This window comes from Arachis hypogaea, chromosome 12, assembly GCF_003086295.3.
Source record: "Arachis hypogaea cultivar Tifrunner chromosome 12, arahy.Tifrunner.gnm2.J5K5, whole genome shotgun sequence".
Taxonomy (NCBI): domain Eukaryota; kingdom Viridiplantae; phylum Streptophyta; class Magnoliopsida; order Fabales; family Fabaceae; genus Arachis; species Arachis hypogaea.
Genome location: NC_092047.1, coordinates 55773637 through 55800099, shown reverse-complemented (window position 1 = coordinate 55800099; position 26463 = coordinate 55773637). Strand labels below are relative to the sequence as shown.

General features: G+C 37.1%; 1 protein-coding gene across 1 annotated transcript; it reads right to left on the bottom strand.

The window, feature by feature from the left end:
* Positions 1–1537: 1537 nt before the first annotated feature.
* Positions 1538–3572, bottom strand: LOC112730043 (uncharacterized). Its single transcript, XM_025780158.1, has 3 exons — positions 3317–3572; positions 2482–3274; positions 1538–2432 (listed from the first exon to the last, which is right to left on the bottom strand). The coding sequence occupies exons 1-3, from the start codon at positions 3570–3572 to the stop codon at positions 1538–1540; spliced, it is 1944 nt and encodes a 647-aa protein (XP_025635943.1).
* Positions 3573–26463: the final 22891 nt, after the last annotated feature.

The following is a 26463-nucleotide window of genomic DNA, read 5'->3' as shown; positions in this document are numbered from 1 at the left end:
CAGCCGCTTCTCTCCCCCGGTGACAAATTCCAGCTGTAACGATTCCAACAACTATAGTGTACTCAGGAACATTAAAGATGGGGACAAGGTCATTCTAAAGAAACAAAAGATTCATAGACAGTGACTCCGGTAACTAGGGAACAACGAACTCACCCATATGAACAGCAGCAACCAAGGTCTCCGGCGACGGCGGCGGAAGAGGAACGACTCCTCCTCTGATGCGTCACTCTCAATGGTAGCGGCAGCAAACCCTGATGGCAACGGGAATAGGGAGCGACAATGATGAAGGCTCGACGAAGATAGCGAGGCACGATGGTGCAGGTCAGCATCTTCTCTTCGCGTCTCACCCTCAGCGAACGGCAACGGCGATACACGAACAAGGCAACGGGGCGTGGCTCGACGGCAGCTCCTTCCTCTCCTCCGTGGGTCACGTTCGCCTCTCCCTTTCTTCTCTGCGACAGCAGCTCGGCAGCGGCGCCAAGCTCCATAGCGTTGTTCCTCCCCCTCTCTTCTTCTCCCTCGTCCTCTGTCTCCCTTCATGTTCTCCGTTTTCCCACATCTTCCCTCTTTCCCCTTCCTTTCTTTTCCCTTTCTGTTTTCCCCCTCGAGCTCCCCTGTTTCCTTTCTTTCCCATTCTGTTTGTGCGTGTGTTTTGTGAATTTAGGGTAAAATTAGGTTTTTAATTAGGAATTTAAGGTTAAGGTATAATGTATATGAGTAATATAACAACCTTTACAAAATATTTGAGATAGAGTAACAATTTAAGATTCAAATATAATACCATAAAAATTACTTCATAAAAAATTACTTTCAAAACGCAAAAGATTTTATTTATCAGCATATCAATGAGCTCAAACAATTATTTTTAATTTAAATTATAAAATAAGCATACTAATCACATTCTATAAAATACAGTTAAACTCGAAATATCAATTACCTATATTAAATTATATGACCTTTTATTATTTTTCTATCATAACTTTAATTTCAATTTATATATAAAATAACTAGTTATAATCAAAATTGTGAGTAAATACTAATTGACTTAAAATTAAAGTATTTATCAAAATCAATTTAATCATTTCTAATAAATTAATCTTTAAGGGCTCAAATTAATAGAATAAATCATATCTATTCATAATAGAAATTTCTTAAATTTGATTATATAAAATAACCAATTATAAAAATTACACAAAAATATTAATTAATTTAACTCCAAATCTTAATAAAACTAATTTAATTACTCTTAATTGATTTATAAAATAAGATATCAAATTAATAAAATAAATCGTAACCTTTTAAGAATAAAAGTTACTTAAATTAAATTGTACAATTCTTTCTTATTTTCAATTACTAAAATTATACAAAATATTCCAAAATAATAAAATTACCTAAGAATATTAATTGGTTCAAAATGAATTTATCTCCGAATCTACTTAATTATTTCTAATAAAATAATTTCTAAAATTACAAAATTTAAACTTAACAAGATAAAATCACAATTTATTTATATTTAGATTTTCAAAAATGCGGGATGTTACACAAAGGACATTACCGCAAACTCGTAGTGTCCATAGCGTGTCCTAAACGCCGTCTTAGGGATATCATCCTCTTTCACTCTGATTTGGTGGTAACCGGATCTTAAATCAATCTTGGAAAACACTCCAGCTCCTTGCAATTGATCCATCAAGTCATCTACTCTTGGCAGTGGGTACTTGTTCTTCACTGTTACTTTATTTAACTGTCGGTAATCCACACACAAACGCATTCCTCCATTCTTCTTCTTTACCAATAAAACTGGCGCTCCCCATGATGATACACTCGGTCGAATAAACCTCTTATTTAGAATCTCTTCCAACTTAGTCTTTAACTCTGCCAGCTCTATCGGAGCCATTCTATATGGCGCAATCGACACTGGTCCAGCTCCCGGCACCAATTTGATCGCAAATTCAATTTTCCTTTGAGGTGGGAACTCCGGGATATCTTCTGGGAACACTTCTAGAAAATTTTTAACCACAAGTATCTGATCTAAGTTCTGGGCATCACCCAACGTATTTGCAGCCAAAAAAATATAACCTTGATACTCCTCCCCACTACAATGCACCATTACCGAGTTCAGGTAATACCCCGTAACTACCACTGCCCCATTCTCTCCTTCTGGCATAAACCGAATTGTTCGTTCAAAGCAATCCAACAGAACCCGGTTCTTCGACAACCAATCAAACCCCAAAATCACTTCAAGTCCCACCATTAGTAAACAGGTCAAATCGTGCACAAAATCTCTACCCTCAAGCTTGAAACCTACTTGTCTACAACCTGACCTACTCATAACTGTTTGATGCAGAGTATGTACATGCAGATAAAAAGGTAACTCTAACGCTTTCAAGCCTAATTCCTCAACTTTAGCAAATGAAATGAACGAATGCGAAGCTCTAGTATCATATAATGCAACTAAGGATTTATCACCAATTAGACATATACCTCTCATCAACGGATCCGCCTTGGAAGCATCCTTGGCATTCACAGCAAAGACTCAACCTTGATGCTGACTTTGGCCCGCATTCTGATTTCTCCAACGAGGGCAAATCCTTCGCAATGTGGCCAGTCAACCCACACTTGAAGCAACCACCTAAACCAATCTTGCATGAGTCATAAGGATGAAAACGTCCAGAACGATTACAAGCTAAATCCAGAGAATCCTTACTCTGATTTCCTCTTTCCCTAGCATACTGAAACTGATTCTGATTGTTCTTTCTGAAGCCCCCTTGGCCTTGAGGCGCATATCCTACTCTTTTGAAGCTTGGTCCTCTAGGATGGAAATACTTGCCACGCCCCCGACTAGAGCTCCCTCCATGAGTGTTCTTAGATGCCGCCACGGTCTTGGCATACTCCTCCACTACTCTAGCCTTATTCACCAAGTCAGAGAAGACACGGATCTCCATAGAAGCCACAGCAGTCATAATGTTGTCCTTCAAATCCCTCTGGTACTTAACGCATCTCCAGCTCTCATAAGTCTCCGGGTCACCCTGACACACCCGAGAAAACCTACAAAGTTCTTCGAACTTGTTGGTGTACTCAGCCACAGACATGGAACCTTGCTTCATCTGCATTAGCTCCATCTCTTTTGCTTCCCTTGTAGACTCAGGGAAGTATTTCTTATAGAAAGCCGTTTGGAACACCTCCCATGGAATGTCGGCATTTTGAAGCTGTAGCAAACGACACTCAGCTTGCCACCAGGGCTGGACCTCTCCCGCTAGCTGATAAGCGGCGAACTCTACATATTGATTAAGAGGAACATGTTGCACCTATAAAGCACGCTCTATAGCCTGGAACCAGTGTTCCGCTTCAGTAGGATTTGTGGATCCTCGGAAAGTTGGCGGATGAACCTTGAGAAACGCCGCCAATGTCATCAAAATTCCTCCTGTGTTATCGCCGTTACCCTCAGTATTATCATTGGCATTTCCTTTGCCATTCCCGTTGCCATTTCCGTTCCCGGCCGGTTGGCCCAATCTCTGCATAGCTTGCAGAGTTGCAACAGCATTTGCTTCCATGGTATTAGCGAGATTCGCCATTGCCACCATGAATTCGGCGTGATTGTTAGCTGGTTGCTCATTCCTACTTTCTCGCGTACGTGTTCGACCTCGCCCGCGAGTAGCCATGTAGGGTTCTTGTCTACACCAAACAATCGATATCAAGGTGATCAGTCTCAATATCAAAAGGCTAGTGCTTCAATTATCCCAAACAGGCACTCACAAACAAGCATGCTATGCAATATCAAACAGATAACCTAATAGCATAAAAAAAAGACACACAGAGTATGCAATTTAGCAAAATCGGTCCATCCCTCAGGCTCACGAGGACGAACCACTCTGAAACCACTAAATGTAACACCCTAATTAGCCTAAGCCATACCTCGCGTTGTAAAGCAAAGGTTAACCAGAGATTACGACAGTTCTAAAGCTCATACGTATCATATATAGAAAAAATAATATAATCTAGAAGCCCGATGAATAATATAGCTTATAAACAGGATTTTAAAAGCACAAAACGTACTAACGAAGCTACCAGCTTGTGGCACAAGAAACAAATAAGATATATCAAGAGATAAGTATTGATGGGTGGAAAACAGATTCCACACAAAACTCACCAGCAAGTGTACCGGGTCGCATCAAGTAGTAAAACTCACTTAGAGTGAGGTTGATCCCACAGGAATTGATGGATCAAGCAACTTTAGTGAGTCATTAGTCTAGTCAAGCTAACATTGGTGAATTGGATGAAATTAAAGCAACAGAGAGGAAATTGTAGGAGTTATAAAGTGCAGAAAGTAAATTGACTGAAACTTAAAGAACAAGGAATGTAAATTACAGTAAATGTAAATCAGCAGAATGTAGATTGGACAAAAGCTTAAAGAGCAAGAAAAGTAAATTACAGCAAAATGTAAAGGAGGCTAGGTGCTGGAAATTTAAAGAAAGCAACAGATCCGAGGCATGAAAAGTAAATTCAGATTGTGGCAAGCTCAAATGTAAAGTTACAGAATGTAAATGTGCAAAAAAGTAAATCAAGCTTCAAGGGAAACGAAAATGTGAAAGTGCAGAAGAATAGAATTTGCAGGAAGGTGTAAATTGCATAAACTAAATTAGGAGCAATGTAAATAGAAAAGTTAAATTGTAGAGAAGGAAAGTTGAGCAGAGGACTGTAGAAACTGAGATTTGCATAAACTGAATTCAATGCTTGAAATCTGACAATTGCAAAAAAATAAAAGTGTATCAAAGAAAGCTTTCTATTCTATCCTACTCCTATTGCTCTCTAGCAGAGCTAGCCTTCTAATGAAATAAAATTGATGCCTTTATATAGGCTTTACAAAAAATGAAAATGAAATTGAAATTGAAAACAAATTATAATTAAATGAAATTCCTAATCTAATTGATCCTTGTGCCTTTGAGTGATGTCAATTGGGCTTTGCTTGCTTTGGATTTTAATGAGAGTGGATCCGGATGCATTTGGTGACTTGGGTCTGTGAAGAATTGGATCCAATATGGCACTTGATGGCATGGGTCAGGAGTGGCTTTGGTTCAAGTTGTGTTGGAGGCATAGATTAGCTCCCAGGGGAGCGCTCCGTTTGGTTTTGTGAACTTAGCGTTCACTCTTTGTTGGTGAGCCTTGGATGCAATTGGTCCTTGCCTATAGCGTTCACTAAGTGAGTGTTCCACTCACTCTTTGAGCGCTACATTCCTTTGCTTCCCTGGGCCAGCTTTGCTTTCCTTGGCCAAGATTGAGAGGCACGAAAAAGTGAGCAAAAGGGAGCGCTACGCTTGAGTTTTTGAGCGCTACTCCTCCTTGTCTTGATGCGCCCAGCCTTTCTTGGTTCCCCTCTTCGAGCGCTATGTTGCATCTTTGGAGTGCTCCTTTTGTTGCTTGGCCTTGGTTTGCTTTCTTGGGCGCTCTGATGATTGGATTTTTGACGGTTTAGAATTTCACAAATGAATTCTCGTTGAAGTATAGTCTCTAAACCAACAATAATCCTTTCATGCAAAAATTTGTTTGTCACAAGTACAAACCCCTAAAATCTATAAACCGAAGTATTTAAACCTCAGGTCGTCTCTCAAAGGACTTGCAGGGTAGTGTTCTTGTTATTGGTTATGGACTTGTTTATTTTGGGGTTTTGGATGAGGAATGTGAATAGTAAATGGTAGGAAAACTTTATTCACAAAATGGTCTTGGCAAGGTTTGGTTGTCAAGGGTCTTCATCATTATCACTAGCCACAAGTATGGTAGTTGCAAGGATTAATCCCACTTAGTCATCCTTAAATCGATTAACAAAGGAAAGTCAAGTGAGTTATATCAATCCTAGTCCATAAGTCCTAGCTTTCCACTAATTGGATTAATGAAGGCTAGAGTTAATGGCTATCAACTATCAATCAATTGGACACTAGTGACTCAAGAAATCCTAAGTTACCTTCTCAAGCCAAGAACATAAAATTCTAGTCTAAAATTCTTCCAAGCATTTAATCAAACACTTGGAAGGCACAAAAGAAAAGTATAGTCAATCACAACAAGAATGAATTCTAACTACAATTGAATGTAAAGAATTAACAACAACAATCAAGGAAATCACAATTATCATGAATTACCTCAAATTGCATTATTGAAAGAAAATAAAGAGAATAAGAGTATCATGATTACAAAACCTAGAAACAAAATAAGAGAAATTACAACAAGAGAATAGGGATAGAGAGAAGAACCAAAGTGTAGCAATCATCAATTGAAGGTAGAAGTAGAAGGAGACTTGAATTAAACCTAGAACTATGAGATCCTAATCTGACCCTAATTCCTAATCCTAATTCTAGAGAGAAGGGAGAGCTTCTCTCTCTAACTTTAACTACTTCTAAAACTAAACTATGACTAATGATTAAAAGTAAAAGTAAAGTATGAAAAGTATGTAAAAGTATGTTGATTCCCCTTCAATCCTTGGCTTAAATAGCATCAGAAATGAGTTGGATTGGGCCCACAAGGCTTCTAAAATCGCTGGCCACGTTTGCATTAAGTGGGTCATGTGCCACCATCAGCGCGTCCGCGTACCGTGCGCGTGCGCGCCCCTATGCGCGATGCAACTATGGCAAATCTTATATCGTTTCGAAGCCCCGGATGTTAGCTTTCCAACCCAACTAGAACCGCATCAATTGGACCTCTGTAGCTCAAGTTATGGTCATTTAAGTGCAAAGAGGTTGGCTTGACAGCTTTCCGGTTCTTTCATTTCTTCATGAGTTCTCCAACTTTTCATGCTTTCTTTCTTCATTCCCTTGATCCAATCTTTGCCTCCTAAACCTTAAATCACTTAACAAACATATCAAGGCATCTAATAGAATCAAGGTGAATTAAATTTAGCTATTTTGAGTCCTAAAAAGCATGTTTTCACATTCAAGCACACTTAAAGGAGAATATACAAAACCATGCTATTTCTTGAATAAATATGGGTAAAAGGTGATAAAATCCCCAAAAATCAATACAAGATAAACCCTACAAATGGGGTTTGTCAACCTCCCCACACTTAAACCAAGCATGTCCTCATGCTTAAGCCAAGAGAGAAACAAAGGGTATCAACATTTATTCAATGTAAATAAACTATATGCAACCTAAACTATATGCAATTATCTAAATGGATGCAACTAAATGCAAAATGGTTTTACCTACTTGGTTAAAAATAAATCAATCCTCCAAGTCATACATGCACAAATAGGGTCAAAATCATATAACGATTCATGAATCCTACCAATTCGAATATCAAAATGAAGTTCAAGTAGACTTGCGAGAAGAACGCTCATGAAAGCCGAGAATCAAGGAATTGAGCATCGAACCCTCACCGGAAGTGTTTGCACTCTAGTCGCTCGGTGTTTGGGGTTGATTCTCTCAATTCTCCCCTAATCATGCTTTCCAAGATTTGTTTTTCTTCTAACAATCAACAATTCTTCAATGCATGCATACATGTATCATGAGGTCTTTTCTTTAGGTTGTAATGGGGCTAGGGTCAAGGTAGGATCATATATGGCTAGTGGACTTAGGATTTGAATCTTTGATTAACTTAAACTTTCCCACCTAACCTATATAATGACCTATACAATTAAGTACTAATCTAACTACCCATTCCTCACTTTTTCACATACTCATGCATTTTCTTTTCATTTCACAACACTTATGCATTGATTCTTATTGAGCTTCACTTTGGGACATTTTGTCCCCTTTATTGCTCTTCTTTTTTTTCTTTCTTTTTCTATATACATTTTTTTCTTTTCTTTTTTTCTTTTTCACTTTTATTTCTTTTTCTTTTCATTTTTTTTTCTTTTTCTTTCAAACTATACACAAGAACATCAATGCATAAGGTCTATACATTTAATCAATACATGAGTATGTACCAATTCTCCAATATAAAAATACAAAACACAAACACCCTTTTATCCCAACCAATGTCCCAAAGTTTTCCCACTCTTGGATGACACTCACACTCACTAGCCTAAGCCAATCAAAGATCCAAATAAAGGACATTCATTGTTTTCCGCTTTAAGGCTTGTAATGTGCTAAAATAAGAACAAGTGGGTTAAGCGTAGGCTCAAAATCGGCTAACAAAGGAGAGTAAAAGGTAAGGCTATTTGGATAAGTGAGCTAATGAAATGATGGCCTCAATCATATAAATGCATGAATACAAGGAATAATGGGACATATAGATTCAAACAAATCAAAGATTACAATCATAGAAAGGGAACAATTACACGCACGAAGGAAAATAAGTGGTTATAAGATGTAACCACACCATTAGGCTCAAATCTCACAAGCTTGTGTTCTTAGCTCCAAACCATGTTCCAAAATAAATTCTTTCAAGCAAGTTCAACAAAAATTTTCAAATTGGTAGGTTACCCTAAAACGGTTTCTTGGAAAGAAAATCATCACCCTAACCAAGTAGTCCTAATAACAAAGAAGTGGTAAAAATATGTACAAATTCTAACTAACATGCAAGCTATCATGCAATGCAATAGCTAATCTAATTAAAGAAAATAAAAAATTTGGTGTTGAAAAGGAAATGTTTTTTTTTTTTTTTACCCATGGAGATCGGTCAGACGACCTCCCCACACTTGAAGATTGCACCGTCCTCGGTGCATGCAAAGAAGAGCAAGGTGGATGGGTTGCTACAATTGATGAGCCCTTTGAAAGGTTGTGCGGATGACTTGTTCGTTGCCCCATTTAAAAGCTTTTCCGTTTCCTCCTTTCTTGGTGGCCAGCCTAAAAGGAGAAGAAAAGAAAGAAAATTAAGCCTACAAAAAAGATATCAAAGTAAATAGAACATAGGCGGGGGCTAATGCCAAATAAGAGTATGATTCTCTACTACATGGTAGCTACAACATGTGAGTGAGAAATCAATATAAGCAAAAGGCATATCAACTGATACTTGATGCAAGAGTAAAGTTAAAGCATGGCGAGTATATTGAGCATCAAGATCAAATAAGAATTGACACAAACAAGATTAGTGATACGCATGAAAGCATTTGATTCTATCCTAACTCAATGATGAAGCGGTACAAGAAAAAAAACAAAGGTTAATGAATTAGGAAGGACTAAAGCACTAATCTTGTGTGTTGACAAATATTACAATTAATGTAACAAGTCATGAAGCACCAAAACAAATGCAAGAAATTCTCAACAATTGAGTGAGAGAATTCAACACCATTATTAAAATGAGAAATTTAAAAAATAAAATGAGAACAAATAGAATTAAAATGCAAAGAATAAAAATATGCAAATGTAATAGACAAAAGGAAATGGAAGAAGAGAAAAAAATTTTTTTTTTTATTTTTAATTTTTATTTTTGAGTATTTTATTTATTTATTTATTATTATATATTTTTTTTTATTATTAATTTTTTTTTATTTACATTAAAAGAGAAAAGAAAAAAAAATCTTTCAAGAGAGGAAGAAGAAAAAAAAATGAGAAAGAAAGAAGAAGAGAAGAGGAAAGAAGGAGAAAGGAGGGAGGAGAAAAGCAGGGTGCAAATCCGCGCGCGCGCGCACAGCGCGCTTACGCGTGGATGCAGCAGGGACAATCCGCGCGCGCGCGCACAGCACGCTTACGCGTGGATGAGGTTGTGCTCCCAGCACAATGTTAGCACAAAGCGCGCACAACTCTCTGGTTTTTGTACTAGAGGTTGCAGAAGTGCAATCCGCGCGCGCGCGCACAACGTGCTAGCGCGCCGATGCCCTTTTTTTTTTTTTTTTTTTGCCCAAAAAGCAGAAAAAAATGCCCAAGAGCTCCCTATATTGTCCAAAACTCTTCTTTATTCAATCAAATATCAAACAATTCACAAAAATGCAATTTGATTTTAGGATTTATTCATCTACTACTAATGAATACAACATACTAACAACCAATCTTTACAAACAAATCAATATGAAATGAAAATCTACCTACAATGGCAACTCAAATCACTTATTATACAAAACCAAAAGAGAATGGAAAGAGTTTACCATGGTGGGGTGTCTCCCACCTAGCACTTTTAGTTTAAGTCCTTAAGTTGGACATTTTGAGGAGCTTATTGTCATGGTGGCTTATGTTTGTACTCATCCTTGAATCTCCAAGGATCCTTGCTTCTCAATTGGTTGACAGAATTTCCAACCATTTTCGTCAAGCTTGGGCAAAGTTCTACCCAAGATATGAGTCCCCATAGTTGGTCTTCACCTAGCGAGCCGGGGTCCCATATCTTATCTTCGCACCCCTCTTCAATTTGATCTTCATACTTTTTCTTTCCGGGTGGTTGACATATAGAATTCTCTTTAGCACACCTAGCCTTCCGTCGAGACCCATGCAAAGTGGTATTCTTCCAATCATCGTTCCTATACCTTGAAGCTTTGACCTTAATGAGCCTAATTCCCAACTCGCAACCACTACACAACTCATTCTTGCTTTTAATTCCACAAAGAGCTCTAAGTTGTCAATCTGTTTCAATCAAACCATATTCAAGCGAGAAAGTAAAGCTTATGGATAAGAATTTTACCCACTTGAATGTTGTGTTGGATGGTGACTCGGGAAGGGAGACCTCCCCACACTTAGATAATGCAAGGTCTACTTCCTTGTGCTCTTCTTTATGTATTTCCACCTCTTTGTGAGCTTCCTTGATTTCAACCTTTCCCCTTTTATCACATAGCTTGGTGTTGTCTTCAAGAACTTTGATTTCTTGCCTAATGGGAGGTGGTTTAATTTTGGATAGAAATTCATTGATGAATAGATCCATTTCTTGGTCAACCTCTTCATATTCTTCAATTTCGATATACACCATGTCAACGTTTTTCTCTTGGTAGCTCTCTTTCTCATTGCTCACCAAGGGTATGGGAGGTTGTGCACACTCTTTTATAATTTCAACTCCATGTCCAATGGGAGAGGATTCTATTGTAGAGAGAAATTCATCCATGATTGAATCCATCTCTTGATAAACCTCTTCCAAGTCTCCAACGACGGTATGCCTTAGAGGTTGCGCACCTTCTTCAACTTCAATATCGAGCTCCTTGGAAGAGTGCTCCATGAGGCTACATTCCCTTGGACTTTCAACATCTCCTAAATCTTCAACCACTTCTTCCTTTTCTTCAATGATTATAGCTTCCTCTAGTTGCTCTAATACAAAATTTGACTCCTCCTTCTCCACCGAATTTTCCAATTTCTCTTTCATGCTTTGCTCTTCTTTTGACTTCTCACATGTGGTCACGGAGGTACCTTGAGTATTCAAGCATTGGTGGGCTAAAGTGTGCACCACCTTGGTCAAATTGGTCACAAATTCAAGTGTATCCCGCTTCATGGCTTCATGTCTTTGAAGTAACAAAGTGAGAGGATCGTCTATTGGGACTTGGGGTGGGTGGAGAGAGGGTCCATGGTAGGAAGGTGGTTCTTCTTGGTAAGGGTATGGAGATGGGGAGGGTTGAGGTGGTTCATGGTAGTAATCTTGATAGGGTTGTGGTGGTTCTAAAGGTTCTTGCTCATAATGATCACAAGGATGTGGTATGGGTGATTGGTTATATGATGGATAAGGGTCACATAAAGGTACTTGGTAGAAAGGGGCTTGTGAGTATGGTTGAGCATCATGTTGAGGATAAGATTCATAGGCATATGGTGGTGGTTGATTGTCAAAAAAAGAGTCACCATAGCCATTGAATTGACATGCATTAGGATGAGAATTATACCTATAAGTGTCCGGAGGTTGATGCCAATAGGAGTGATCAATTTCTTGAGGCTCCTCCCATCTTGGAGTGTTCCATCCTTGGTACATGTTAGCATTGAAGTTCACATTCCCTACAACACAATTAGAGCCAAACTCATAGCCAAAGTAAGAATTCATTATGGAAAAACAAAATAAAACTAACAAAAATCTAGTAAATAAGCAAAAGACAAACTATTTACACTATTCACATATGTACAATAACCAATAACATAACACCATTGCAAGTCCCCGGCAACGGCGCCATTTTGATGATTGGATTTTTGAGGGTTTAGAATTTCACAAATGAATTCTCGTTGAAGTATAGTCTCTAAACCAACAATAATCCTTTCATGCAAAAATTTGTTTGTCACAAGTACAAACCCCTAAAATCTATAAACCGAAGTATTTAAACCTCGGGTCGTCTCTCAAAGGACTTGCAGGGTAGTGTTCTTGTTATTGGTTATGGTCTTGTTTATTTTGGGGTTTTGGATGAGGAATGTGAATAGTAAATGGTAGGAAAACTTTATTCACAAAATAGTCTTGGCAAGGTTTGGTTGTCAAGGGTCTTCATCATTATCACTAGCCACAAGTATGGTAGTTGCAAGGATTAATCCCACTTAGTCATCCTTAAATCGATTAACAAAGGAAAGTCAAGTGAGTTATATCAATCCTAGTCCATAAGTCCTAGCTTTCCACTAATTGGATTAATGAAGGCTAGAGTTAATGGCTATCAACTATCAATCAATTGGACACTAGTGACTCAAGAAATCCTAAGTTACCTTCTCAAGCCAAGAACATAAAATTCTAGTCTAAAATTCTTCCAAGCATTTAATCAAACACTTGGAAGGCACAAAAGAAAAGTATAGTCAATCACAACAAGAATGAATTCTAACTACAATTGAATGTAAAGAATTAACAACAACAATCAAGGAAATCACAATTATCATGAATTACCTCAAATTGCATTATTGAAAGAAAATAAAGAGAATAAGAGTATCATGATTACAAAACCTAGAAACAAAATAAGAGAAATTACAACAAGAGAATAGGGATAGAGAGAAGAACCAAAGTGTAGCAATCATCAATTGAAGGTAGAAGTAGAAGGAGACTTGAATTAAACCTAGAACTATGAGATCCTAATCTGACCCTAATTCCTAATCCTAATTCTAGAGAGAAGGGAGAGCTTCTCTCTCTAACTCTAACTACTTCTAAAACTAAACTATGACTAATGATTAAAAGTAAAAGTAAAGTATGAAAAGTATGTAAAAGTATGTTGATTCCCCTTCAATCCTTGGCTTAAATAGCATCAGAAATGAGTTGGATTGGGCCCACAAGGCTTCTAAAATCGCTGGCCACGTTTGCATTAAGTGGGTCATGTGCCACCATCGGCGCGTCCGCGTACCATGTGCGTGCGCGCCCCTATGTGCGATGCAACTATGGCAAATCTTATATCGTTTCGAAGCCCCGGATGTTAGCTTTCCAACCCAACTAGAACCGCATCAATTGGACCTTTGTAGCTCAAGTTATGGTCATTTAAGTGCAAAGAGGTCGGCTTGACAGCTTTCCGGTTCTTTCATTTCTTCATGAGTTCTCCAACTTTTCATGCTTTCTTTCTTCATTCCCTTGATCCAATCTTTGCCTCCTAAACCTTAAATCACTTAACAAACATATCAAGGCATCTAATAGAATCAAGGTGAATTAAATTTAGCTATTTTGAGTCCTAAAAAGCATGTTTTCACATTCAAGCACACTTAAAGGAGAATATACAAAACCATGCTATTTCTTGAATAAATATGGGTAAAAGGTGATAAAATCCCCAAAAATCAATACAAGATAAACCCTACAAATGGGGTTTGTCACGCTCCATTTGAAACTTTGAGCACTGGCCTAGTGCTTTGTTATGCCTTCCTTTTGGTTGATTTTTAGGCCTTAAAGATTTCTATCACTTGTGCTTCAATTTCATGCCAAATATAGATTTCTATATATTGTTAGAAATCTCTGAATGTCAGCTTTCCAACGCAACTAGAATCACATCAATTGGACATCTATAGCTCAAGTTATGGCCCTTTGAAGGAGGCATGGTCATGCTGTCACAGGGCTTAAAGAAAAGCCCGAAAAAGTGAACAAAATTAAACATAGCACTCCCTTTAATGAGTGTTAGCCTTTGTTTCTTTTATTCATTGGCTTTAATACTCAAATGTTCCATGCATGCCTTTGTTGGTTTAATTAATAATGCCGTATTCATTCAATTCATTCTCACTTGGCATTAATGATTAAAGGTTTCATGCATGCATTCATTAACTAATAATGCTAATTGCTTTAATATAGCATTCATTCTCCATGCCTAATGCGTTAATAATGCATCATGATGGCATTAATAATTAAATGCATGCATGCTTTTGTTATTAATGCCAAGGCTTCATGGTCATGGGCTACGCTTTCAAAAGCGTGGCCTAAGGTTCCAAAGCGTGCTCGATCTTCAAAGCGTGCCCCAAAATTTTTTTTTCTTCTTTTGAGCTGATTTTGTGCTATTTTGCTTCTTTTTCCACTTATTTCCTATAAAATTTATAAAATCAAAAGATCAAAGAAATATACCATTTAAGCACAAAAGCATTCAATATTTAAGCACTAATCATCAATTTCTTGTATGAAAGTGCATAGAAAAAACATGACATGATGACATGTCATCACAACACCAAACTTAAACCTTGCTTGTCCCCAAGCAAGAAAAGAATCATGCGGTACATTTTGACAAACCAAGGTGAGAAGAATAGCAAGTTAATGTTTATGGTAGGCTAGTTTTCTATGCATGCTACAATCACAAAAGAAATGTAAATGATTGATGCCTCTATATAGCTCATTTTATGAAATATTTTCCTTATGTTTCTTCCTTGAAACAAGCTTTTGATTTTCTTATTTGCTTCTCCTTTTGGGTGTTTTACCCCATGAGTTGATAACAAAGCTACGATTCTAAATGCTTTGTTTTCAAGTATTACGACTTGATACATAAACACCAGAAGCATTGAATTAAAGGACTTCATTAAGCTTATTTGTTTCTTTTCTTGACTCTCTAATCATTGAAGCTCAGAACCTTGAGCCTTGAGGGAGTGCTTTTGCACTTGAGCCTAGCCTTGACTTCTAAGTGTTTTTGTTTTCAAGCTTTTTGCCTGATACATAAACACCACAAGTACTTAACAAATGAATTGTCATTGGTACTCAGAGCCTTCAGCTTTCTCATTCTTTCCCCTTTTTTTTCTTGCCTTAATTTGCAATTGCTTCTTCAAGGTTTTCATGATTTCAAAAGATTTCACAAAATATCCTAGATGGAAACTTCAATTAAATAAAATCCTATACAATTGAGCAACAATTAACCATACTAGCCTTCCAATACTTGTTTGCACATGCTAAGTTCTTTTTTAATTCCTTGTTTGTTTATGATCATGATACTTTACTGCTTTGAACTTTACAAAACTCAAGTTGGTAGTCATAATGTCATAACAACATGTTGCAAATCAAAATTCAGGCTATGCTTATTCATACCACACATGCATATAGAGAAGATAAAGACAATCATGCAATTTAAAGTGCTGGAAACAAATGAGAGGAAAAGGAACTCTACAACCTTATAATTCATCTTCTCTATTGTTGTCATTTTCCTCTTATTCATCCTCAAGCAACAATTAGAACAATGGCTATGGGACTAAGATGGATCATGAATGTCTTACACAATGAAATGTTAGCAGTACATATGTTTTAAGAAAGCAAAATTAAAGATAACAATCAAGGCACAAGAGACAGAGACATTGTAATTGCAAAAATAAGAAGGTATGCATGATACATTGCATAAAGAATGAGTGGCACACCAAACTTAGTGTGACACTTTCACTTGGAATTGATACAAGTATCCAGTAAAGATTGGAAGCAAATTTTGTTGCATAGCAACACCAAACTTAAAATGTAATCACGTGTCAATTTTATTTGAACTAAGACTAAATGAAACTGTTATATGTTAAATACAATCACCAAGCAAAGAATCTGTCATGGATAAGGATTTCTTGGTGAGGTTTTTAACAAAAATAGTTAAGGAGCAAAATAAATGAAAGCATTAAAAACAAAGGAATGACTAAAACAAAGAGGATAGTAAAATGTCTAACTAAAAGAAAGATAACACTGCAAAGGCATTATGATTATGCAGACAAGTGGTGTTGCTGAATAAGTGGCACACCAAACTTAGAATCTTAGTGTGACACTTTCATTTTTGATTTGATGCAATAATCCAGAAGGATTGAAAACAAATTGTTGCAAGGCAACACCAAACTTAGAATGTAATCATATGACAACTTATTGAAATTAAACAAAGCAGATAGAGAAAGTAAACAAAGCAAAGAAAAGAAATGTTACCTACGGTTGACATGTTCTTCACTTTCTTCCTCTTCTTCCAGTTTGTTAAGAGGAATAACCTCAAGGGGGGAGAAGATTCACCTATTGTCCCCTGTCTTGGTCTCTCCTCAGCAAGCTTCCTTTTGTTAATGGCTTGATTGAGCTTGCTTGCTGGGTCAGGGGTAGGATCGGTGCTCTTATTAGTTGCCTTCACTTCTTGGATGTTAAGAGTTGGTGGTTGTGTGATTGTTGGAGTGTTTTCTTCATCAAAAGCCCTTTGAATTGGTGGTTCAATGAGCCCTTCATCTATGTAATTCCCTGCTTCACTTGAGTTTGGATTTTGTTGAATGTCTTCCTCACTTTCTTGTTCTTCTACTTCCTCTTTTACATTCAACATTTGTGTTAATAGCACTTTCATAGAAGAGGTTTGTTGTTCTTCCCATGATTTCTTCATCTCCTTTTCATATCTTTCAATCACAAATTCAAGTGTTGAGCATCTTTGGTTCAGGAAAATTTGTGAGGGTTGTGAGCTTTCAAGTTTCCTTGTCATCTCAAGTGGCTTCCGTGAATATGCAGGTTTAGGTTCAAATATTTCCACCACCTCTTCCTTCTTCACTGAAAATTCACTTGACACAGTAGCCTCTTCCTCTTGCTCTTTTACTTCCTCCTTCACATCCAACCAGTGGTCTTCATCTTCCTTGCTTAGTAGTTCTGAGTGTTTTCTTACTTTCTCCAAGTGCTCATCCGTCTTATTGTAGAGGGTTTCTTGTTCTTTCCAAGAGTCTATGGATGTTTGTAGGTATTGTTCAAATGCTAGCTAAAGAGATGAAGGTTGAGAGTGATTTTGATGACATGGAGATGTTGTGGTGAAGTTGTGTTGAGGGGTGTGGAATGAATTTTGTGGTTGGTGGGCTGAGTTGTATGGATCTTGGAGGAAACTTTGTGTGGAGGTAAAATCAAGTGATGAAGAATTTTCAAATGAGAAACTGGGAGGTTAGGTTGGACAATTTAGTATGAATGAATTGAAGGTTTGATCAAGTGATGATGGCTCTTGATTAATGGAGTATGACACATTGGATGCTCTCTGATTTTTATCCTCCCAAGCACAACTTGAGGAATTGTGGAACTCATCACAGTATGGATCATCTTATTGCCTTGGTGGACAATTTTGCATAAATTTATTGAGAGTATACTCTAGTGAAGATGTCTCTTGATGAACAAATTATGGATCATCAAGATTCCTTTGATTTTGACTTTTCCAACCACAATATGAGTGGTTGTTGTAGCAGTACGAGTCATCTTGTGGTTCTGGGAGGTGTTCATACTCTTTTAATTCTTGGTGATACTCCCAACCACCATTAGAATAATGACTTGAATCATTTTGTGGTGGTGGGTGATGGGATATTTTTGTGGAAAAACGAATTTCTCCAAAACACCCAAAACTAACCGGCAAGTGTACCGGGTCGTATCAAGTAATAAAACTCACGGGAGTGAGGTCGATCCCACAGGGATTGATGGATCAAGCAACTTTAGTGGGTGATTAGTTTAGTCAAGCTAACATTTAAGTGAAATTGGATGAGAGGTAGCCAACAGAAGGTAAATGACGATGAATTTAAAGTTGCAGAATGTAAATAGGCAAGTAACTTAAGGGGCAAGAAATGTAAATTGCAAGAATCTTAAATTGCAAGAAATGTAAACTGCATGAAATTAAAGGGGAGTGGGTGCTGAAAATTAAAGAAAGCAATAAAGCAAGCAATCAAAGAGATCTTGAGAATAAGTGACAGGAAATTTAAAGTGCAAGAAAATTAAATTCAGATCACAGTAGCTCAAATGTAAAATACAGAGGAACAAAAGTGCAGGAAATTCAAACAGAAGTAGAGAGTCACTTGAAGGATCAAAACAGAAAGTAGCTTAGCTCAATTGTGAAATTTAAAAAGACAAGTAAAGATCTCAGGGAATTAATGAGACTAGAAAACAAGTCTAGATCTCAAGTCCTTCCTTGATCCAATAAAGAACAATTTGCAAAAGAAATGAAGATGAAAGAAGTAAACAGAGTGTTGATTCAAATCCTTAATTCACTGAAATTTTGTAGAAGAAGAACAAGAGAAATCTCAAAGTGAGAATGAAACAGAATTCTTTCAATTCTCAACCCAAGATTCAAAACAAAGAGAAAAACTAAAGAGAGAGCTCTGTATTCCTAATGCTCCCTAGTGGAGCTCGCCCCCTCCTCTCTATTCGGGCTTACTTTCTAAAATGAGAATGATGCCTTATATAGGCATTTTTACAAAATGAAAATGAAATTCAAAACAAATTACAATTAAAATGAAATTTCTATTCTAACTATCTCTTGTGCCTTTGAGTGGTGTCAATTGGGCCCTTGCTCTTGATGGAATTGGGTTGATAGAGGCCTTGGTTGATTGCTCTTGGAGTTGGAGAGAGAACCAATGTGAACCGGGTTGTGAATCTTAAAAGTTTGAGTAAAAGTTTGAGTAAAAGTTTGAGGCTAACTTTTACTCCAACTTTTCACATCAGCCACCCTCTTTTGCTGATACCAACGTTGGGGCAAAAGTTAGGGGTCAAACTTTTGCTCCAACGTTGGCCTCCCCTTGCACACTCATGTTGGCGTACTACTTTGTCTGCTTGTCAACGTTGCAGATTTCATGCCCACTATAGACTATTATATATGGTTAGAAAGCTCTGAATGTCAGCTTTCTAACCCAACTGGAATCATCTCAATTGGACATCTACAACTCAAGTTATGCTCATTTGAAGAGGACAAGGTCGCTGGCCTTGGTGTGCAGCGTTTGAGGTAAAGTTTGCCTCAAACGTGGTCGAAAACGCCAGTCCTGGAGGCTCAAACATATTGTTCACCCTATACTATTATACATTGTTGGAAAGCCCTGAATGTCTACTTTCCAATGCCTTTGGAAGCACATCATTTGGAGCTCTACAGCTCGAGTTATACTCCGTCGAAGGTGCAGAGGTCAGTTGGCCTCACTGCAGGTTGCCACCATATTCGTTTATGCACATTTCGGGGCAGTTTTCTCCCTCAATTTTAGTGTCCACCATGCAGTACCATATATGCCTGGAAAGCTCTTGATTCCTACTTTTCATTGCTTTTTGAATCACCTCATTTGGAGCTCTGTAGCTCAAGTTATTCTTGTTGGAAGTATACCCCTTGTATGCCTTGTGGCGCCAACGTTTGCCAAAAAGCTTGAGGCAAACGTTGGCGCAAGCTTTTTCTCCCCTGGGTGTGTTGGTGTGGCGCCAACGTTTGCCAAAAAGTTTGAGGCAAACGTTGGCACAAACTTTTGCTCTCCAGGGTGTTGATTTGTGATGCCAAAAGTTTGCCAAAAAGTTTGAGGCAAACTTTTGCTCAAGCTTTTTGCTCCCTGGTTCATTTTCAATTCTTCCAAAAGTTTGAGCTAAAGTTTGAGGCAAACTTTTGCTCAAACTTTTTGTTCTCTCTTGCTCCTAGCCATTCCTTCTTGTTTCAACCTTTCTCCAAGCTTTCTTCACCTATCATCAATCAATCAAACACATCAAAGCTATGCTCCAAATCATGAGATTGTGTTTCTTTCATAATATATGACAATTATAGCATAAAATCTCATGAAAGTGCATGAATTCATACATGGTTGATTGAATCAAAGGAAACATGGAAATCTACCCAATTGGCTTGCTTATGGCTCAAGAAAGTGCATAAAACCTATTGAAAACAAAGGAAAAAGCATAGAAAAACATGACATGGTGACATGTCATCAGTGGGAAGTATCACATATGATTCTCTTGCTCATATTGTGGTTCTGAGACATATCTCCATGTATTAGAGTGCTCAGAATCTGTAATTTGTTGGTGATATTCCCAGCCATCATTAGAAATTGGTGATGGTGGGTAATATCCCATAAAATTTGTTTGATCATAAGATGAGTTGAACTCCATTGGAATTTTGTAAAACACAACACCAATGAAAATTGAAATTCATATCTCAGAGAAGAATTTCTTAGTGAGGCAATGATGAGCGGATAATTTATACCCTTTTTGGCATTATTTTTACATAGTTTTTTGTATGTTTTAGTTACTTTTTATTATATTTTTATTAGTTTTTATTCAAAAATCACATGTCTGGACTTTACTATGAGTTTGTGTATTTTTCTATGATTTCAGGTATTTTCTGGCTGAAATTGAGGGACCTGAGCAAAAATCTTATTCAGAGGCTGAAAAAGGACTGCAGATGCTGTTGGATTTTGACCCTCCTGCACTCGAAGTGGATTTTTTGGAGCTACAGAGGCCTGATTGGCACGCTCTCACTTGCGTTGGAAAGTAGACATCCTTGGCTTTTTAGCACTATATAATAGTCCATACTTTTCCTGAGATTTAATGGCCCAAACTGGCCCTCAAAGCCAGCCTAAAACTTTCTGGCGTAAAACGCCCAAACTGGCACCCAAGCTGCCGTTTAACTCCAGGAACAGCCTATGCACGTATAAAGTTCAATGCTCAGCCCAAGCACATACCAAGTGGGCCCCGGAAGTGGATTTTTGCACTATCTGCACTTAGTTACTTATTTTCTGTAATCCCTAAGTTACTAGTTTAGTATAAATAGCACTTTTTACTATTGTATTTGCATCTCTGGATGTTTAGTCCTTAGACATTGGAGGCTGGCCTCACAGCCATGCTTAGACCTTTCTCTTATATATTTTCAACAGTGGAGTTTCTACACCTCATAGATTAAGGTGCGGAGCTCTGCTGTTCTTCATGAATTAATGCAAGTCCTATTGTTTCTCTTTCAATTCACGCCTACTCGTTACTCTCTTAGCCAAGATCCGTGTGCCTGACAACCACAAAGCGGTCTACATGATGTTCAATGTAGTCATTGGACGACAGCCGGAGTATATTCTCTTGGGTATCTAATACACGGACCGAGTCCGTGAGATTAGTATCTTCGTGGTATAGGCTAAAATCAATTGGCAGCATTCTTGGGATCTGAAAAGTCTAAACCTTGTCTGTGGTATTCCAAGTAGGATTTGGAAAGGGATAACTGTAACGAGCTTCAAACCTGCGAATATTGGGCGCGGTGCAGTGTGCAAAAGGACAAGGGTCCTATTCCGGCGCTAGCGGGAACCGACAGATGATTAGCCATGCGGTAGCTGTGCCTGGTATTTTTCATCCGCAACGAGAAATCCGACAGTTGATTAGCCGTGCAGAAACCGTAGAGGACCATTTTCACTGAGAGGATCCTACAGCTTGCCATGGAAGGGATCACGCATGATTGGAAGAAGACAGTAGGAAAGCAGAGGTTCAAAAGCAACAAAGCATCTCCAAACGCTTATCTGAAATTCCCACCAATGAATCACATAAGTAACTTTATCTTATTTTATGTTTTATTTATCTTTTAATTATCAAAATCTCATAACCATTTGAATCCGCATGACTGAGATTTACAAGGATGACCATAGCTTGCTTCAAGCCGACAATCTCCATGGGATCGACCCTTACTAACGTAAGGTATTACTTGGACGACCCAGTGCACTTGCTGGTTAGTTGTGCGGAGTTGTGAAAAACTGTGAATCACAATTTCCCACACCAAGTTTTTGGCGTCATTGCCGGGGATTGTTCGAGTTTGGACAACTGACGGTTCATCTTGTTGCTTAGATTAGGTAATTTTATTTTATGTTTAAGCTTTTTATTTTTAATTTCAAAAAAAAATACAAAAATATTATAGTTTTCAAAAAATTCAAAAAAATCTGTTCTTCAGAAATTTTTAATGAATACTAGAGTTTCATGAGATATGTTGAAGCCTGGCTGGCTGTTAAGCCATGTCTAATCTTTTGGATCGAGGTTTCCACTTATCTTTGTAGGAGCCTTTTGGTTCCCATCAATTTGGCCGTTGTATGTAATGCTTTGGTAAAGCTTGGCTGGCCATTTGGCCATGTCTAATTCTTTTGGACCGAAGCTTTAGACTAACATTGCATGATTCCTGGAATTCTTATTAAAAATTTTGTATCTCTTATTTCTTTTTTCAAAAAAAAAAAAATTTCGAAAAATATACAAAAAAATTAATAAAATCATAAAAACCAAAAATATTTTGTGTTTCTTGTTTGAGTCTAGTGTCAAATTTTAAGTTTGGTGTCAATTGCATCTGTTTTTATTTTTCTTTAATTTTCGAAAATTCATGCATTGTGTTCTTCTTTGATCTTCAAGTTGTTCTTGATTATTTTCCTTGTTTGATCTTTAATTTTTCTTGTTTTGTGTCTTTTCTTGTTTTTCATATGCATTCTTGAATTATTAGTGTCTAAAGTTTAAATATTTTTAAGTTTGGTGTCTTGCATGTGTTTCTTTTCGTAAAAATTTTCATAAATATGTTCTTGATATTCATCATGATCTTCAAAGTGTTCTTGGTATTCATCTTGATATTCAAAGTGTTCTTGCATGCATTTTGTGTTTTGATCTTAAATTTTGATGTCATGTGTCATTTTGTTATTTTTCTCTCTCCTCATTAAAAATTCAAAAATAAAAAATAATATCTTTCCCTTATTCTACCAATAAATTTTGAAATTTTGGTTTGATTTGGTCAAAAAAATTTTAAAATTCAATTGTTTCTTATTAGTCAAGTCAAAATTTCAATTTAAAAATTCTATCTTTTTAAATCTTTTTCAAAAAAAATCAAATCTTTTCCACTTTTCTTCTTAGTAATTTCGAAAATTTTAAAATTGATTTTCAAAATCCTTTTCTTATTTTTATTTTTATTTCATGATTTTCAAATTAATTGCTAACATTTAATGTTTTGAGTCAAAAATTTTCAAGTTGTTACTTGCCTATTAAGAAAGGATCAATTTTCAAATTCTAGAATCATATCTTTTAGTTTCTTGTTAGTCAAGTAATCAAATTTAATTTCCAAAGTCAAATATTTTTAATTTCCTTTTCAAATCTTTTTCAAAATGAATTTCAATCATATCTTTTTCAAAATTTAATTTCAAAATCCTTTTCTAACTTCTTATCTTTTCATAATTGATTTTCAAATCTTTTCCAATTAACCACTTGATTTGTTTGTTTGATTTTGAAAGTTTACTATTTCTTATCTTTTTCAAAACTACCTAACTACTTTTCTCTCTCTAATTTTCGAAAACCACTAACAACTTTTTCAAAATTCCTTTTAATTAACTAATTGTTTTAAATTTTAATTTAATTTTAATTCTGTTCTTAATTTTCGAATACTAACCAATAATTAAAATAAAAACAAAAATATTTTTCTTTTCTTTTAATTAACTTTCGAATTTCCTTCCTCCCTAATCTCTTTCTATTTATTTATTTGATTACTAACACTTCTCTTCTTGTTAAAATTCGAACCCTATCCCTCTCTCTGTGTTTGAATTCTCTTCATTCTCTCTTTACCTCATTCTTCTATTCTTCTCTTCTTCTACTCACGTAAAGAAATCTCTATACTGTGACATAGAGGATTCCTCTTCTTCTCTGTTCTCTTCTTTTTCATATGAGTAGGAACAAGGATAAGAACACTCTTGTTGAAGCTGATCCTGAACCTGAAAGGACTCTAAAGAGGAAGCTAAGAGAAGCTAAAGCACAACACTCTAGAGAGGACCTAACAGAAATTTTTGAAAAAGAAGTAGTTATGGCAGTCGAAAATAACAACAATGGTAGAGATACAAGGAAGGTGCTTGGTGACTTTACTGCACCAACCTCTGACTTCTATGGAAGAAGCATCTCAATTCCTGCAATTGGAGCAAACAACTTTGAGCTAAAGCCTCAATTAGTTTCTCTAATGCAGCAGAATTGCAAGTTTTATGGACTTCCATTGGAAGATCCTCATCAGTTCTTAGCTGAATTCTCGCAAATCTGTGACACTGTTAAGACCAATGGGGTTAATCCTGAGGTCTATAGACTTATGCTTTTCCTCTTTGCTGTAAGAGACAGAGCTAGGACATGATTGGACTCACAACCTAAAGAAAGCCTGAACTCTTGGGAAAAGTTGGTCAATGCTTTCTTGGCCAAATTCTTTCCACCTCAAAAGTTGAGCAAGCTTAGAGTGGAAGTCCAAACCTTCAGACAGAAGGAAGGTGAATCCTCTATGAAGCTTGGGAAAGATACAAGCAACTGATCAGAAGGTGTCTTTCTGACATGCTTTTAGAATGGAACATCCTATGTATATTCTATGATGGTCTGTCTAAATTGTCCAAGATGTCATTGGACCACTCTGCTGGTGGATCTCTTCATCTAAAGAATACGCCTGCAGAAGCCCAAGAACTCATTGAAATGGTTGCAAATAACAAGTTCATGTATACTTCTGAAAGAAATCCTATGAATAATAGGATGACTCAGAAGAAAGGAGTTCTGGAGATTGATACTCTGAATGCAATATTGGCCCAGAATAAAATATTGACTCAGTAAGTCAATATGATTTTTGGTGCGCAGAAATTGTGATTACACTTTAATTATGTAAAATTCATCGCTCTTTCTTTCCCTGGTAATGACGCAAAAAACATGATGCCAATACCATGGTTCACAACTTCGCACAACTAACCAGCAAGTGCACTGGGTCGTCCAAGTAATACCTTACGTGAGTAAGGGTCGAATCCCACGGAGATTGTTGGTATGAAGCAAGCTATGGTCACCTTGTAAATCTCAGTCAGGCGGATATAAAATAGTAATGGAGTTTTCGAAATTAATTAATAAAATAGGGAAAGAAATACTTATGTAAATCATTGGTGATAATTTCAGATATGCGAATAGAGATGCTTTCATTCCTCTGAACCTCTGCCTTCCTGCTATCTTCATCCAATCAGTCTTACTCCTTTCCATGGCTGGCTTTATGTGATGCATCACCATTGTCAATGGCTACTTTCGGTCTTCTCTCGGGAAAATGATCCAAATGCCCTGTCACGGCACGGCTAATCGTCTGGAGGCATCACCCTTGTCAATGGTTACATCCTATCCTCTCAGTGAAAATGGTCAACGCACCCTGTCACGGCACGGCTATTCATCTGTCGGTTCTCGATCATGCTGGAATAGGATTTACTATCCTTTTGCGTCTGTTACTATGCCCAGCAATTGCGAGTTTGAAGCTCGTCACAGTCATTCAATCATTGAATCCTACTCGGAATACCACAGACAAGGTTTAGACTTTCCGGATTCTCTTGAATGCCGCCATCATTCTAGCTTACACCACGAAGATTCCGATTAAGAGATCTAAGAGATACTCATTCAATCTAATGTAGAACAGAAGTGGTTGTCAGGCATGTGTTCATAGGGAATGATGATGATTGTCACGTTCATCACATTCAGGTTGAAGTGCGAATGAATATCTTGGAAGCGAAATAAGATTAATTGAACAGAAAACAGTAGTACTTTGCATTAATCTTTGAGGAACAGCAGAGCTCCACACCTTAATCTATGGAGTGCAGAAACTCTACCGTTAAAAATACATAAGTGATAATGGAGTTCATTGGTCTCGGCCCCAGAGGGGAACCGGAGTAACCAAGACTGTGAATACAATGATAAAAAGTTCTATTTATAATAAACTAGCTACTAGGGTTTACAGAAGTAAGTAATTGATGCATAAATCCACTTCCGGGGCCCACTTGGTGTGTGCTTGGGCTGAGCTTGAGTGTTACACGTGTAGAGGTCATTCCTGGAGTTGAACGCCAGCTTTTGTGCCAGTTTGGGCGTTGAACTCCACTTTGCAGCTTGTTTCTGGCGCTGGACGCCAGAATTAGGCAGAGAGCTGGCGTTGAACGCCAGTTTGCATCGTCTAAACTCGAGCAAAGTATGAACTATTATATATTGCTGGAAAGCCCTGGATGTCTACTTTCTAACGCAATTGGAAGCGCGCCATTTTGAATTTTGTAGCTCCAGAAAATCCTTTTTGAGTGCAGGGAGGTCAGAATCCAACAGCATCAGCAGTCCTTCTTCAACCTCTGAATCTGATTTTTGCTCAAGTCCCTCAATTTCAGTCAGAAAATACCTGAAATCACAGAAAAGTACACAAACTCATAGTAAAGTCCAGAAATGTGAATTTAACATAAAAACTAATGAAAACATCCCTGAAAGTAACTAGATTCTACTAAAAACATACTAAAAACAATGCCAAAAAGTGTATAAATTATCCGCTCATCACAACACCAAACTTAAATTGTTGCTTGTCCCCAAGAAACTGAAAATCAAATAGGATAAAAAGAAGAGAATATACTATAAATTCCAAACTATCAATGAAACATAGCTCCAATCAGATGAGCGGGACTTATAGCTTTTTGCCTCTTGAATAGTTTTGGCATCTCACTTTATCCATTGAGGTTAAGAATGATTGGCATCTATAGAAACTCAGAGTTCAGATAGTGTTA

Excerpts from the sequence above, each read along its gene's own strand:
- LOC112730043 (XM_025780158.1), bottom strand. The coding sequence starts at position 3,572 with ATGGCGAATCTCGCTAATACCATGGAAGCAAATGCTGTTGCAACTCTG. Across the intron at positions 3,275-3,316 it reads CTGGTTCCAGGCTATAGAGC|AGTTCGCCGCTTATCAGCTA; the intron begins GTGCTTTATAGG and ends ATCAATATGTAG. Across the intron at positions 2,433-2,481 it reads GGCGGATCCGTTGATGAGAG|AGCTTCGCATTCGTTCATTT; the intron begins GTATATGTCTAA and ends ATATGATACTAG.